Source organism: Ochotona princeps, chromosome 15, assembly GCF_030435755.1.
Source record: "Ochotona princeps isolate mOchPri1 chromosome 15, mOchPri1.hap1, whole genome shotgun sequence".
NCBI lineage: Eukaryota > Metazoa > Chordata > Mammalia > Lagomorpha > Ochotonidae > Ochotona > Ochotona princeps.
In genome coordinates this window covers 1774922-1790794 of record NC_080846.1, presented here as the reverse complement: position 1 = coordinate 1790794, position 15873 = coordinate 1774922, and the positions used below count along the sequence as shown (strand labels likewise).

Sequence of the window (15873 nt, the reverse complement as noted above, 5' to 3'; positions counted from 1 at the left end):
GTCCCTTGAGGCAAGACACCCGCATCAGCTCCTTGGGGACGACTTCTCTCCCAAATGGCTGCTGGGGGACTCCTCTGGGGCAGGTCTGCGTGTCGGATGTCCACTTGCCATGGGGTCCAGGCAGATGCACTGACCCTGGCCGTGGCCCACCCGTCAGGGCAGTGTGTCTGTCCTGCTGGCTCACTGCCTGGTCCCTGTCCCCTGGGAGCCCGAGCAGCTACGTGTGCCCTGGAAGGTCAGCCCTGGGTCGGGACAGGCCTGGTGGTCGGCTCAGCAGGCTCTGGCTGCCCTGCCAGCTGCTCCTTCCCTCAGAGCAGGTGACAAGTGTGTGTGTGAGAGCGAGCAAGCGAGCAGGGTCACACTGCGGCCCCACCCAAGCCATGAGCGCCTTAGCGGGTGCTGCGGGAAGATGAGGTGAGAACGCGGTGTGTGGCAAGCCCCCTTGCTCTCCTGGATGGATCAGCAGTGGGATGCGGCCTGACTGTGCGGGCTGGGACCCCTCTCTTTTCACTCCTGTCAGCGGGCTACGTGGTGGCTGCCTGTGCCCAGCCCCCGGGCTCACAGAGGGCCAGCGCTGCTTGTAACTGGAGCCTGCCCTTGGCTCGTGGGTACGGGGCTGTGGCTTAGGGCTTAGTCAGCCCTCATGGAACCCCGCTTGGAGTTTGTGGGAAGTCCTTGTCACCTGGGACCCCTGGGTGGCCTGACATGACTTAGGTGGGCCCAGCTCCCTGCTCATCCGGCCGGGGCCCAGCTCCGCATTGTGTCCCGGTGGCCAGTGCTGGCGATGCCCTCCATGGGTGGAGCAGGGTGCCCCGGCCACTCCCGCTGAGACTCTGCCATTTCTCTTCCAGGCTGGTCCAGGGACCCTCATCATGGCCACAGGCATCCAGGACTTCAGCCGGACAGAGTATGATCGGCTTAACGAGATCAAAGGTCACCTAGAAATTGCCCTGCTGGAGAAACACTTCCTGCGTGAGTGCCATGCGCTGTGGGGTGGGGCGGGGCAGGGCGGGACCTCACGTGGGAGCTCGGGCGACCAAGAGCTCCCTTGACGCCGGGGAGGGCCGGGTGTGGCCTGCCCATGTGGCCTGAGTCCCTGCCTTCCTCCTGCTGCGGTCCTGAGCCCAGCCCCGGTCTTTGGAGCACTGAAGGTTCCGTGGCAGTTGTGATGGGGCTGACTCAGGCCTTATCAGAGTCTCTCGTCTTTGCTGTTTGTGGCTCGAGGAGCAGGGGGGAGCAGTGGGACCGCGTCCCATTTGCCTTCTGTGCGTGCGCTTCGCCTGTTGGGAGCCGTGGGAATGGTGGGGAGGCGAGCCTCTCTTCTCCCTTCTGGCCTGGAGCATTTAGTGGCCCCCACCCCCACCCCAGGGGTCACCTGGTTGTGTCAGCAGACCTCACCCCCAGGGTGCATGGCACTTTCACGGCTCATGCTGTGGGGGAGGGGTGGCTTTCTCCAGGCACCAGTCCCTCTGGTCTGCAAGGAGCAGCGCCCGGGCCTGGAGGAAGGGCCTACCTGTACAGAGCAGCCCCAGCCTGGGCAGGGCCGAAGGCACCTGGGACAGGCCACCTCTCTGGGTGTCCCACCCAGCTGGGATCTGTCTCATCCAACAGCTTCTTGGCCTCAGGGGTTGCAATCTGGGCACCCATGCCTTTGCCCAGTGCATCTTGTTGGCTGGTCTGGGGTCTCCCTGGCCTCGGGCCTGCTTGGGGAACCCTGAGTAGAAGGGAACAGCCGTGTCTGCTGGGGGTGGGTGCAAGTTGCCTGTGCCAAGTACCATGGCCACCCCAGGCGGAAGAGGCCTTGCCTTTCCTGATGGATGGCTGGGCCAGGCACTGGGCCTCACCTTGGCATTCCTGCTGAGAGGTGGGGGAGGGTCAGCCAGTGTGCCCACGGTGGGGAGGGGTCAGCCAGGGCGCCTGCCTGGGCTTCCACCTGCTGTGCCTATGGGGCTGGGAACTGGCTGCCCGTTTCGATGCCCACCTAGTGCCCAAGGGAGGCCCACAGGGCACTGGCTGGTGACACACTTCAGCTTCGTGTGTGTCCCGAATGCATGCGTGCACGAGTGTGCACGTACGTGTGGGCCTCATGTGTGCATGGGATGTGCTCATACGTGTGTGTGCCTGGCCTGCAGAGCTTGAACTCTGAGGATGACTGTGCAGGGGCAGAAAGAGCAGCTGCAAGCAGGATGCTTCACATTACTCCTTGGTAATTCATGGCGTGCAGGTGTGGAATCTGAGGGGGAGGTGAGCGTGGGCACAGGCAGTGCCATCCCCACCTTGGCACCTCTCCCCTGGGATGTCTTAGAGTGAGTCCCCACCTGCATCCGAGTTTTCCATCTGCAGGTAGCCCTGTGGGTGGCTCTGGCTTCCCATGCCAAGCTGTGTGTCCAGTATCAGATCTGGTGCACCTGGCTTGGCCTCGCCCTGCCCTGCTAGCTCCTGCCCTCTCTCCCTGAATGGGCACACACAGGAGGCAGGCCACCTGCTTCATGTCCAGTGCCTTTTTGCCGTTGGTGGCTGGGTCATCTGCTGGCTGCCATCTGGCAGGGACCCCGCTGAAGGCCCCTGCCTGGCCCTGTTTCTCACAGTGATGATGGCGGATGTCTTTGCGGCTTGTTCTCCCCAGGCAGGCTGTCAGGTGCTGCGCCCTGCTTGCTGCTGCAGCCACCCGTCTCCAGAGTTATTGTTGACTTGGATTTTCGGCCCGTGGTGTCGTGCTGTAGTGGGGCTCAAGGTCCTGGGCTGCTGTCGGGTAATTGCACCAGAGAGACTTCTGCTATGTGTGATTCTCACGCTACTGGGCTTGCATGGTTCTGCTGCTGATCCTGTCCCCTGCCCCTCACCTGGTGGCCTCCATTCCTTCAGCTGCACAGGTCCTGCCCTGGTACTGGCATTGGCATTCCCAGGAAAGTTGCCTTTCCTGCTGGCGAGCAGAGCTCAGTGGATGAGTGAGGAGCCTGGGTCGTGCACGGTTGCCGCTTGGCCTCTGTGCAAGGGCCCCTGGCGCTCACAGGGCAGCCACGTCCAGGAGCCCCTGGCGTTCACAGGGCAGCCACGTCCGGGAGCCCCTGGCGCTCACAGGGCAGCACGTCCGGGAGCCCCTGGCGTTCACAGGGCAGCCACGTCCGGGAGCCCCTGGAGTTCACAGGGCAGCCACGTCCGGGAGCCCCTGGCGTTCACAGGGCAGCCACTTCCGGGAGCCCCTGGAATTCACAGGGCAGCCACGTCCGGGAGCCCCTGGCGTTCAGAGGGCAGGCACGTCCGGGAGCCCCTGGCGCTCACAGGGCAGCCACGTCCGGGAGCCCCTGGCGTTCACAGGGCAGCCACGTCCGGGAGCCCCTGGCGTTCACAGGGCAGCCACGTCCGGGAGCCCCTGGCGTTCACAGGGCAGCCACGTCCGGGAGCCCCTGGAATTCACAGGACAGCCACGTCCGGGAGCCCCTGGCGTTCACAGGGCAGGCACGTCCGGGAGCCCCTGGCGCTCACAGGGCAGCCACGTCCGGGAGCCCCTGGAATTCACAGGGCAGCCACGTCGGGAACCCCTGGCGTTCACAGGGCAGCCACGACCGGGAGGGGAGTCCCTGAAGCCCCTCGGTCTCCGCTCAAGCCCTCCCCAGCACTTCCCTTGTGTGTCTTGTGTGTAGAGTCTGGATTCTTCGCTGTGGCGCTGGCATTATCTGTTTGCTGTGTCACAGCTCTTGGGTACAGCCTGACAGCCGGACCCCGCTGGCGTTTCTGCTCTGCTGGCCTGGAGGGGGTCCCCCTGGAGAGGCGCTGGCCATGGGGTTCCCTGGCTGCCTTGTAGGGGCCTTCCCACTCCCTGTCAGTGTGAAATCAGCGCCGTTACTTCTTTTCACAGTCAGTTTTTAGAGATGGCTTTTTTCCCCCTTTTGAAAATTTTGACATAATTTCAGACTTACAGGAAGGCTACAAAAATAGTACAAAGAATGCCTTTATTTTTTTATCTAAGTATTCCTCAAAAGTCATGCATTTATGTATAACTTTCACATTTAGGTCTGCCTCTGTACTCCATCTGTTAATCCACGTACCCATCCGTCACCCACCCAGCCAGCTGTCCCCCAGTCGTCCTCCACCCACCGTTGTTACACTCCATTCACTCCAGTGTCTTCCCGACCTCCACGTGTCTGCCCACCTCTTCATGTGTCCATCTTGGTGCCTGTCCACCCTTTTTCTTAAGATTTATTTTTATTGCAAAGTCAGATATACAGAGAGGAAGATCCTTTGTCCATTGATTCACTCCCCAAGTGACCGCAACGGCTGGAGCTGAGCTGATCTGAAGCCAGGAGCCCAGAGCCTCTTCTGGGTCTCCCACATGAGTGCAGGGTCCCAAGGCTTTGGGCCATCCTCGACTGCTTTCCCAGGCTCCAAGCAGGAAGCTAGATGGGAAGTGAGGCTGTCGGGATTAGAACCGGTGCCTAGGTGGGATCCCAGCACATGCAAGGTGAGGACTTCAGCTGCTAGGCTGTCTCACCGGGCCCCTTGCATCCCTTTCCTCTGAGTTGCCTGATGTTCAACTACTGCTGAGGCCGACATGGGGTCACTGGCCGGAGACTCATTGCAACCCTGCCACTGCGGGAGGTGCAGGGTCAGGAGCCGCAGGCCCGTCCCCGCCCGGCCCGCTCGGGGCTCCTGTGCCGGTCTCTGAGGAGTGCAGGTGGTTAGCTGGCTGTGGTCTGTCTTTGTATCACACACCTGGGGGTGTCCCAGGTGTCTCCTGTCAGGAAGTACCCGTGTTGTTTTGCCCCACTGCTAATCCACGTGTAAGGCTATTTTTCAAAGTGATTCCATTTCTTCTCGCTGGCATTGTCCACCTGGTCCTCGGGTCAAGGTCGCTCCCCAGCCCCGCCCGGCCTTCCTCGCTCCTGGCCGTGGAGGAGCGGCACAGCTTGTGTACACACTCGCCTGGCTTGATGGAAGTGCATGGACCTGCCCAGCCCAGATCAGCAGCTGGTGCCGTGGGGGTACAGGTGGCTGCCCCATGCACTGCCCTCCTGGGGCACCTGTTCAAACTCTGAAGTTTGATGATTGGGCGTTGCTTGCTGTCACCAGCAGGCGCGCCACCGAGCGCCACACACTCCCAGCTGTGTTCTCAGCTGCCCTGGAGCTCCTCACACAGGGGAGCTCGGACATGGCCCTGCCTGGTTGGCACCTGTGTCCCCAGGCGGTGTGGCCGCAGGCTGCTGTACTTGTGGCCCCTGACAATGGACAGTTTCCTCACCGCCAGCCTTTTGCTATTGGAGAGTGCCACAGGTGGTTCTTTTAGAAGAGTTATGTGATTGTTGGGAAGGCTGAGCTGCCCAGAGAGAGGACAGAGAGATCTTTTATTCACCGGTCACTCCCCAAAAGGTCAGGGGCTTCATCCGGGTCTCCCGCATGGAGGCAGGGCCCAAGCACTCAGGCCATCTTCCACTGCTTTCCTTGGCAGAATTAGTGGGGAGCTGGATGGGAAGCGGAGCAGCCGGGACTCACACCGGCGCTGGGATTGGAAACGTCGCCCGGCCTGCCGTGCCGCGGCAGTACTTGCTGATGTGTCTTGAGTCTCGAGGGTGTGGTCAGAACCCGTGTGGTACCCGACACGTGCCATCTCGGATGCCGTGAGGGCCCCAGCTGGGATCATGTTGGGGAAGCCCCGCCTGCCAGCCAGCAGGCTTGGTGCCATGTGCATGCCGTGTGTGAGCACGGGGTGTTCTCTGATGCTGGGGAACCCACAGATGTGTGCAGCTGTCACTGCGTGTGAGGCTGGGAGCATGGGGCAGGGAGCCAGGCGTCCCGTCCACAGGCTGCACTCGGCGCTCCTTGGTCGTGGGCATGCAGTGGCTTGCCCACCCATAAAGTGCCTGAATGGTTCGGGCTGAAGGTCTGCTGCATGCAGTGCTTGCTTGGAGAAGGCAGGCAGGAGGCGGAAATGGCCTTCACTCATTAAACATTGACGAGGGCAGATGTTCCTGGGAGAGTGGCACTGCCAGGAAGGTCTGTCACAGGCCATGTGGCTGCAGGCAGGAGGCACAGCGGTCCCCTAGCAGCCTCAGGTTCTCACAGCACCCGGGTGGTCAGTGCGCTGTGTCCGTGCCCTCTGCCGGCCAGGGACCCTGTGCTGGGCGTGCACTGTGGGGTGACATCTCCCGTGCTGGGTCAGCGAGGGAGCTGTTTCTGGGGTTTCTGTTGCACAGGGCCCCTCCAGTCATCTGTCCTGGAGCGACAGGAGGATGTACCCCCCGACACCCCAGCGCAGACTGGGTGGGTTCCTCGGATGTGTGGCCCCAGTGGCCGCTGGGCAGCGTGGAGTGGGAGTGCAGCGCCCGAGCCCTGCCGTGCTCCCGGAAGCTGTGCTGACTCACTGGCGGTCAGAAGCTGCTCCGGGAGGACAATGGGCAGGCAGCAGGCCGGCTGCGTCCTGTGCGTGTGGAGGGGTCTTCCGGTGCATGCAAGCCTGCAGCGAGGCCCGCCTGGGATTGGGGTGGAGAGAACCTTCCTGTCCTCCTCACCCCCACTTCTTGTGGCCACGCAAGGGGCTTTGAGAGCCGCCGGCTGCTCGTGGAGCCTGAGAGCAGGACCCTGACGGGAGCTCACCGGGAGCGGGACCCTGACGGGAGTGGGACCCTGACGGGAGCTCACCGGGAGCGGGACCCTGACGGGAGCGGGACCCTGACGGGAGCTCACCGGGAGTGGGACCCTGATGGGAGCTCACTGGGAGCGGGACCCTGACGGGAGCGGGACCCTGACGGGAGCGGGACCCTGATGGGAGCTCACCGGGAGTGGGACCCTGACGGGAGCGGGACCCTGATGGGAGCTCACTGGGAGCGGGACCCTGACGGGAGCAGGACCCTGACGGGAGCTCACCGGGAGCGGGACCCTGACGGGAGCTGCACCGGAACGCCACTGCCGGTATGGACACCTTATGTCTCCGGCATCTGCAGATTAGGCCGGCATGGGTTCCTGAGAGTCAGCCCTGCTAGGTGAGAACTGGCTGGATGGTTCGACCTTTTTATATTTTTAATGCATGGGAAAAGCTTGAGTGCATCACATGTCCACTCCGCCTCTGTAATCCATTGCCTAAAGTGTGCCAAAACCCACCAAAACCCACCGAGAGACGTGGACAGGCCTCACTGCCTCCTGCTTGCCACGTGGTCCCGTGAATGTTGGCAGTCTGCTCCCCTCCATAAACATTGCCTGTGTGTGTAGCAGTAAACACGCCACAGGGAGTCAGTTCCAGGGGAAAATGCAGGCACTTCCTGTCCTAGTCTGGGTTTCCCAAGCAGAAGGAGTCACGTCCCCTACCTCCCTTGGTCCCTGACCATGATGGCATGGGCCTAGCAGGACAACTTGTAGCCCATGAGTGGGCTTCTAGAAGGATCCTCAGAGGCTAGTGGGCGGGGCCTGGGAAGGGGCAGGGTGTGAGGCAGCCGCAGGCCAGGTGAGCCAATCTTTAAGGACTATCACCTGATTGTTATTTTTGGCCAAGGCTGGGCCTGCGGAGCTGTGTGCCAAGAGGAGTCCTGCTAGAGAGTTCCACTTTGGCAGGTTTAAAAATAGCCACAGAGCTGGAGCTGCTTGTTTCCTTCCCCATGGCTTCCCCGTGGGCTGCGGGCAGCAGGTGGCCGGGGTGCTAGGCCCAGGGGCACGGCCGAGGCGTCTGTGAGCAGCTGAGGCTGAGGAGGTCCAGCACCCCGGAGAAGGCCAACCATGCTGTGTGCTGGGCCCTGGGGGAGCCCCCGATGGCAGCTGGGCTCTGGGGCAAACCTCCAGTGGAAACTGGGCTGTCGGGGGGAGCTGTGAAATGTATGCCTGATGGTGCGCTGGGCTCTGGGGGAGCCCCAGACAGTGTCCTGGGCTCTGGGGGAGCCCCCAGTGGCATCTGGGGTCTATGGGGGAGTCCCGATGTGAGCCCATCACAGTGTGCTGGGCTCTAGGGGAACCCCCCCCAATGGAAACTGCGCTCTGGGGAAGCTCTGGACAGAGCATGGAGCTCTGGGGGAGCCACCGAAGGCCCGGACTACCTACGGGGCTCAACCTCTTCAATATGGGCTCTGGTCTCTTGTCATAGCCAGATGTCAGCCCTGTGTGTGGCATGGCCCTCGGGTGCTCTGGGTGATGCCAGGGGCCAGAGGTGGTGAGGCCACATTCCTGCCAGGGAGGGGCAGGGCAGAAGTGTGGGCAGCTTGGGCTGTGGGTGTGCCTAGCTCCCTGCAGGGCTGAACTGGCATATGCCAGGGAGACCCAGGTTCTTGTCCCTGTACCCCAAGGCCCACAGCAGCAAATGGGCACAGTGCATCCTGCAGGTCTCAGGAAGGGGTCTGTGTGTCCCTGGGGTTGCCAGCAGCCGCCAGGACCCTGTGTGACAAGCTGGGCGGGAGCTGAGCCTCAGAGTTGCAGGACACCCGGAAGTGACGTGTAGGGGTGGCCCTGAGGAGGAAAGCGTGGTTCCCTGTGACTAAGAGGGCTGCCCTGCAGGTGGGGCTGGGGCTGCAGCCATGGGATGGGGTCTGGGGCACTGGCTGTGTTGAAGCCCTCAGGCTGGCAGGCAGCTGGTTTGTCCCCGCACCCTTGGCTGGGTCCCTGCTCCTGCCCAGGCCAGCTGTTCTCAGGTTTGGTGGAGGTGGCCTGGAGGGGACAGAACTGTCCCCGGTGGGTTAAGAATGGGCACGACTTGGGAGGCCCAGGCTGTCTGCTGCTGGTGCTGTGAGGCCCTGTAGAGGGGCCGGGGTCCTTTCTATGTGGACCAGGCCAGGCGCAGTCTGGGCCCTTCCTGGGGGAAGCGTGTTTGTTCGATCCCGCCCTTGGAGAAACCCTGTCATCAGCTGTGGGCAGGGTGCTGTCCCCAGCATGTGGCTGGAGCCGGTGCGTGACACTCGGGCCCTGGTGCAGGGCCAGCAGGAGGCCTCACAGGACTCCGCGGGCGTAGGCTGCTGTGTCAGGCTGTCGCTCTGCAGCGTGCAGGACCCCACCTGCCTGGAGTCTTCAGGATTGGAGTCCCTGGTATGAGGCTGAGGCAGGTGCCCTTCAGCTGGCCAGGCTGCCAGAGGCCCGTGCGACCCCTCCCCCGCCCCAGTGCCCCCCTCTCCTGCAAGGTGTGGCCAGCCCAGGCACTCATGTGGCTTGCTGAGTTGGCCCCCGGCACTGCGTATGCTATCCCCCATCCCACTGTCTGTTCTCCGTGTCTTCTGGCTTCTCCCTGGGCTGGGGGCAGACAGCTGGTGACACGGGGTTTCTCTCCTGCACCTGCTGTGTTGGGCTGTGTTGGGGGCTCAAGTCAGAGAAGCTCTCAGGTAACGGGGACCTGGCACCGTGCTGGGTCCCGTGGGTGTACCTGCTGAGCCCTGCGCACCTGCGGCATCTCCTGAGGACCACGGGTGTCTGTCCCTAACCCTTGAACCTGCCAGGTCAGGTACGCCCTGGGAGGAGGGTATTGAACAGCTGCCCTGGGTGCCTGTAAGCTCCGGGTGAGCGTGCACCAGCCTGGCTTTCTGCACATGTCCTTGGTCTCAGCTCACTGTCCCGTGCCCAGGGGTGCCAAGTGGGTGCTCCATGGGCACCACAGTCCATGGGTTGGGAGGACCCAGGGGCAGACAGGGAGCCTGTACTGAGAGCTGTGGCTCTCCTTGTAGGCTTGCCAGCCCCAGTCCCTCTGAGCTGGCCCCGCCACGCCTATGAGACAGGGAGGGCTCTAGGCACTCCAAATATTTACTCAGCAGAGGGGCCCGGCACTCAGCGCGGCTAAATATTTTCAGAAGCGTTTCCTGACCTCCGGCCTCTCCCTGCGTGCACGCTGGCCGCGCTCTGCCCAGACAGGGTCCCTGCCACGCTCTGCCCAGACGGGGTCCCTGTGGCTTAGGGGAGCTCCTCCTAGGTGTCTTCCAGCCTGTGTTGGCCTTGGCCTGCACTTCAGGGTCTCCAGCTCAGCCTCACATCGTCAGGTCTGGTGAGGTGGACCAGGACCGGAGGGGAAGCTGCTCCGGACACCCTGAACGCCTCCTTCTGGCCCCTGGCTAAAGAGGGTCTCACCTGGCCGACCCTTCCCACAGAGGGAGGTGGGCCGATAGGACCTGGCAAGTGTGACCGTTGCTTCCGGGTTCCGGTTTGTAGCGTCTTGGCCGTCCGCCCCATGGCGGGTCAAGTGGCCTGTGCAGCTAGAATGGGTGCTGAGCCGTCACCTGGAACCAGGGCCAGCTCGGATCCCAGCCAGGGCTCCTCTGGGTGGAGGCAGGACTCAGGTGACTTACATGGGCACTGGTGGGCACCGCTGGCCAGCGAGCTGCCCTCTGCACTTTCCCTGACCTGGCCCCTGGGCTGTGCTCAGTGTTTGCTCAGCTGCCCCAGTGGCGGGGGGCGGGGGCAGGCCCCAGTGCTGCTGGAGAAGGGTCCTTGCAGCCCAGTTCCGCCTGGACACGGCAGCCCTCTCGCGGCTGCCACAGGAACACGCTGGCCATGCCCCTCGGTCAGCGGGGAGCAGCTGCTCCTCCCTCCTCCTTCCGGGTGTTTCCTGGGGCAGCTGAGACGTCCTTCCCGGGATGCCGCGGATCGGGGGGCAGGCTCCCTGTTGGAGTGCAGAGCCCCGCCCACAGTGTCCTGGTGACTTCTGACACATCCACCTCGGGGTCACTGTGAGCACCCCTCTGGCCTGGACCCTCCTCCCTGGCGTCTGTCCTGGGCTGCCTCCTGTGATGGCTGCAGCATGGAGAGAAGGCCACTGACCCACCCCTGCTGGCTCTGGTGGGTGCACTGCACTGGCCGCCCTGAGCTGCCCACTCAGCAGCTACTGGGAGGCCGTGTCGGGAGGCAGGGGCCACTGTGCAGGCCTTGGAGCCTTGGAGAAAGAGCCAGACTCAAGACAGGAGGGCAGTAGGCAAGTGACCCAGCACATGGGACAGGCTGGGAAGGCACCTGGTGCCTCTCTGGGCTATGGCCCCACTACGTCCTCTTGGCCACCCTCTGCCCCGGGACCCTCAGGTGGCTCGGACAGCTGGCCCCAGCCCACCCTCTGGCCGCCTGCCACCCTGGCCTCTGCTGCCCCTGAACCCTGTGTCCGTTTGCTCTCTGCTATAGTTCGGGGGTGCAAGGGCAGAGTGGACGTGCACAGGGGTCACCTGGCCACTCTTCCCTCCCCACAGAGGAGGAGCTCCGGAAACTGCGAGAAGAGACGAACGCGGAGACACTGCGGCAGGAGCTGGAGCGGGAGCGACAGCGGCGGATGGAGCTGGAGCAGAAGGTGCAGGAGGTGCTGCGGGCCAGGTGAGGGGACCCCCACAGGCCGGCGAGCAGTGCCCGGGAGCCCCGGATCTGCCCCAGCTTCTGCTGCACCCATGGCATCTCAGGGACTCGAGGGGAGCCCTGCTGTGGGGAAGTGGCTGCCTGCCTGGGCCTCAGGGCTCCTGTGGCCTGCCCGGGCCCTGCCCTGAGCGCCCACACACACCTGCCTCATCCACTCTGCAGTGACCTTGAACTGCCTGCTTGGTCACACCCTCACCCTTGCAGGACCCCTCCATGGGCGCTGGTCCCTCGGCAAGGCATGTGGCAGTCGTGCCTTGGGAGGAAGGCCCCAGGTCCTGTCCCATGTCCCCCATGTCCCCGGCCATACTGCCCTCTTGGGCCCCACCCATCTGGGGAGAGAGCAGCCGCATTCTGCTGCCCTCTGCTGGCTGGAGGCTGGCCGCGTGCCCGAGCCTGGGGGCAACCCGGGGTGGGCCTTTGAGAGCCTCCCTGGGAGCAGGGCCTGGGCAGCCGCTTTGCCTGGGGCAGAGCTCCCCCTGGCTACACTGGGCAGCATGAACAGCCTCAGGCCAGCCTTGTCACCAGCATTGCCCACAGCTGTCTGCCTTCCTACCTGTGTAGCCTTCCCCGCTCCCCAAATGCCTGCCTGCCCTCTGGCCCCTGCAGCCTGACCCCCTCTCCAGCTGCCTGCCCTCTGGCCCCTGCAGCCTGACCCCCTCTCCAGCTGCCTGCCCTCTGGCCCCCGCGGCCTGACCCCCTCTCCAGCTGCCTGCCCTCTGGCCCCCGCGGCCTGACCCCCTCTCCAGCTGCCTGCCCTCTGGCCCCCGCGGCCTGACCCCCTCTCCAGCTGCCTGCCCTCTGGCCCCCACGGCCTGACCCCCTCTCCAGCTGCCTGCCCTCTGGCCCCCGCAGCCTGACCCCCTGCCCTACCGAGTGGCCGTCTTTTGCAATGCCCCTTAGTGGGTGCTGTGCCTGGCCCGGGTCAGTTTTGAGGATGCGGAGACACCTGCATGGGCTCTCCCTGGGGACCGGCTTGGCCTGACAGCTAAGAATACTCAGGCTGCAGCCCAGGAAGAAGGAAGTGAGTGGCCCCGGGGTCAGATGGCTGCTTCATGGGGGAGAGCCTGGGAATCTTCTGGAAACCTTGCACATGGGCATGTACCACAATACATTTCAGAATTCACACGCACACACGCCAGGGCAAACAGGCACAGGCATCACAGTGTGCACACATGTGCACACACAAGCACGCAGTATGCACACTGCTACACTGCCCACTGCACCCACACCAGGGCACGCACATGCGCATACGTGCACACACATTGGACTTTGAACCTCTATTATTTTTTAAGAAAATGCCTGGAACAGCTCCCCGTTATAAGCGTGCTGTGTTCGTGGGTGCATGCCCTCCCCATGAAAGCCTCCCAGGTTTCCTGCAAGTCTGTGATCTGGCTGCACCCACTGGGGCTCACGCCACCCCAACATTGGCTCCTGGAAGCCCCAGGGTTAGGAAGATTGGAGGACGGCAGAGGGCACCCAGCCAGCTCTGTGCCGCGTCAGGTGTCCGGGCTAGGGCCTCTGCAGGGTCTAGGAGGGGCTGTGGATGGGAACCAAGGGTGGCCTGTTGGCCGTTGGTGCCTGGATGGGAGCCAGGGAGTCTGTCAGGCATCAGTGCCTGTCTGGGAGCCAGGGGTCCTGTTGGCTGTTGGTGCCCGGCTGGGAGCCGGGGGTCTGTCAGGCATTGGTACCTGGATGGGAACCAAGGGTCCTGTTGGCCATTGGTGCCCAGATGAGAGCCAAGGGGGCCTGTCAGGCATCGGTGCCCGGCTGGGAACCAAGGGTGGCCTGTTGGCCGTTGGTGCCTGGATGGGAGCCAGGAGTACTGTTGGCCATTGGTGCCCAGATGGGAGCCCGGGGTCCTGTTGGCCTTTGGTGCCCGGCTGGGAGCCAGGGGTCCTGTCAGGTATCGGTGCCCGGCTGGGCGCCAGGGGTCCTGTTGGCCTTTGGTGCCCGGCTGGGAGCCAGGGGTCCTGTCAGGCGTCGGTGTCTGCCCCCCAGCTCTGTGCTCCCGTGCTCCAGGCCTGAGCCAGCTGCAGTTCATCCCATGCAGGAGGTCTCAGACACCCTAAGGCGGCACGGGCTCTTCACTCAGTGAGTGTGGTTAATCATTGAGCATCAGCAGTCATCTGGAACCTCTCAGAACACCCGAAGGTTACTAGGAGCTCAGTTCCTGGTTTTCCCTGGACGAGGGCAAGTGGTGTACAGCTGACCCCAAGGGCATCTGGGTCTAGGGGAGCCTGCTCCGGAGCCCACTGCCCTGCTGGGGCCTGCAGGAGCCTGCTCCACAACCCACTGCCTTCTGGGGCCCACGGGAGCCTGCTCTGCAGCCCACTGCCCTGCTGGGGCTGCAGGAGCCTGCTCTGCAGCCCATTGCCTTCTGGGGCCCATGGGAGCCTGCTCCGCCACCCACTGCCTTCTGGGGCCCATGGGAGCCTGCTCTGCAGCCCACTGCCCTGCTGGGGCCCATGGGAGCCTGCTCTGCAGCCCACTGCCTTCTGGGGCCCATGGGAGCCTGCTCCGGAGCCCACTGCCCTTCTGGGGCCCACGGGAGCCTGCTCCGGAGCCCACTGCCCTGCTGGGGCCCACGGGAGCCTGCTCCGCAACCCACTGCCCTGCTGGGGCCCATGGAAGCCTGCTCTGCAGCCCACTGCCCTGTCCCTGATCAGTACTCAGGAAGCGTGTTGCTCACTCCAACCTGGAGCTCCTGCTCCTGCGTGCAGCCCCTCCCCTGAGGGTACCTGCACAGCCCTGTGGAATCCTCTGCTGGGTTAGCTTCCCACAGCCAGGGACCAAATGACAGGTTGTGTGTGCACGCTCGCCAGGCACGCCTGGGCTCAGGTTTTGGCAGGAGCTGGCATCCAGTGCCTCCTGGTTGAGGTCCTTGTCCCAGAAGTGCCGTCCAGTCCAGGTGTATCCCGTTCTGCCTGCCCGGAGGCCACGGAAGCCCCCTCTTTGCCCCCTGCATGCCCTGGCCATGTTCCTGGTTGTAGGAACAGCCTCCCGCGGGTGCGTGGAGGCCCAGCCCCTTCTCCATGATGTGTCCTCCCCACTCCTGGGAACCTCCTCCTAGGAGTCCCCCCATCTGCCAGTCAGTGGGGCTGCCACTCTGGCCAGGTGCCAGTTCTGCACCCCACACTCTGTGCCCCCACACAGCGTGGCACTGACAGATGACAGTGGCAGGCGCGAGCCCAGCTGGTTCATGGGGCTGTGGGTGTGAGCTCCCAGGATGCAAATATAGTGGGAGCCACACTTCCTGCCCCTCCTCCCCCTCCACCTTCTGAAGACTGCAGGTCCCTCTGGGCCCCTTCTAGCTCCACCCCAGTCCCCGGGGCCCCTGTGGGCAAGGAGCAGCCGTGCCTCATCTGTCCAGGGCAGTGTGGAGAGGTGAAGGCTGTGGCATCCCAGCCCCTAATCCCCAAGGGACCTGCCGGGCTGGAGCTCACTCAGGGCACACAGCCAGCGAGGCCTGGTGCCCACGGCAGTGAAGGTGCAGCTGGCGGAGACCTAGGACCCAACCTGGGGCCTTGGTGTGGTGTACACTGTGTGCCGCAGTGATGGATGTAGTCGGGCACTTCCGGCTACTGTGTGTTTGAGACATTGTTCACTCATTTATCAAAACACAAAGTGCGTGCCAACAGGGTTGTGTTGGTCCTACCCCTGCCATGAAGGACACGGGTGGGGGGTCCCAAGGAACCGGCCGGCACCAGCAGTCTCACGGTGCAGTCCCCATGGGTGTTACTGCTTGCCTGGCCCGTGCCATCGTTGAAGCTAACAGCCGTTCCCCTTCCCGTCCTTCTTTCTCTAAGAGCCGAGGAGCAGGCGGCCCAGGCCCAGCAGGCCCCAAGAGGACAGACCCCAGTCAGCAACGGCACAGGTAGGCCCCTCCACGTGGGCAGGGGAGCAGGCAGGTGTGGGTTCTGATCCCAGGAGGCTGTGCACATCGCAGAGGCTCAGCAAGTGACAGCCCGTGGGCATGCAGCAAGGGGACTGAGCGGGCAGTGGGAAGCCAGGGGGCATAGGGCTCTGTGCCAGCCGAGGTCCAGGAAGTAGGGGACAGGGAGACCCTAGCTCCTTGGGGGCAGGGTTCCCCTGACCTCTGTGTAGGGAGCCCATATGCTCACACAGCACAATACATGCTCATACTCTCACACAGGCACGCACACTCATGGGTCCCACACACGTGCCTGTGCTTGTACACACACTTACGCATGCATACGTGTGCACACCCCATTTATACACTCCGCCATACTCTCACATAGGCACACACACTCATGGGTCCCACACACGTGCCTGTGCTTGTACACACACTTACGCATGCATACATGTGCACACCCCATTTATACACTCCGCCATACCTCACATGCGCATTGTACACACTGCACTGCACACGTACCCAGGGCGCGTGCTCACTCACGCACACACACCCTTCTGTCTCACTGGTCCTCCCGAGCGTCTGCAGGGCCCAGGGGCCTGAGGAGTGACCAGCCCTGTCGGCCACTGCACGCAGTGTTCCCAGGCAGCGTCAGAGCCGGCTCCCCTCTGCTTCCGGGCACAGCTCCCTCTCCCAGGATGCTGTGCTCCTGA

At 63.5% G+C, this 15873-nt stretch overlaps 2 protein-coding genes across 3 annotated transcripts in view; one reads left to right on the top strand and one right to left on the bottom strand.

Moving 5' to 3' along the window:
* The window catches only part of GRAMD4 (GRAM domain containing 4), a 52084-nt gene that overhangs the window by 27273 nt on the left and 8938 nt on the right, over positions 1-15873 (top strand). For both annotated transcript variants that reach the window (XM_058673265.1, XM_058673264.1), the window contains exons 3-5: positions 852-972; positions 11130-11250; positions 15096-15163. In XM_058673265.1, the coding sequence (XP_058529248.1) occupies positions 852-972; positions 11130-11250; positions 15096-15163 (310 nt within the window). The remainder of the gene's footprint in view (positions 1-851; positions 973-11129; positions 11251-15095; positions 15164-15873) is intronic.
* The window catches only part of CERK (ceramide kinase), a 52922-nt gene continuing 41183 nt past the window's right edge, over positions 4135-15873 (bottom strand). Inside the window, exon 14 of the mRNA XM_058673266.1 lies at positions 4135-4145. The gene's annotated coding sequence lies outside the window, so the exon portion shown is untranslated. The remainder of the gene's footprint in view (positions 4146-15873) is intronic.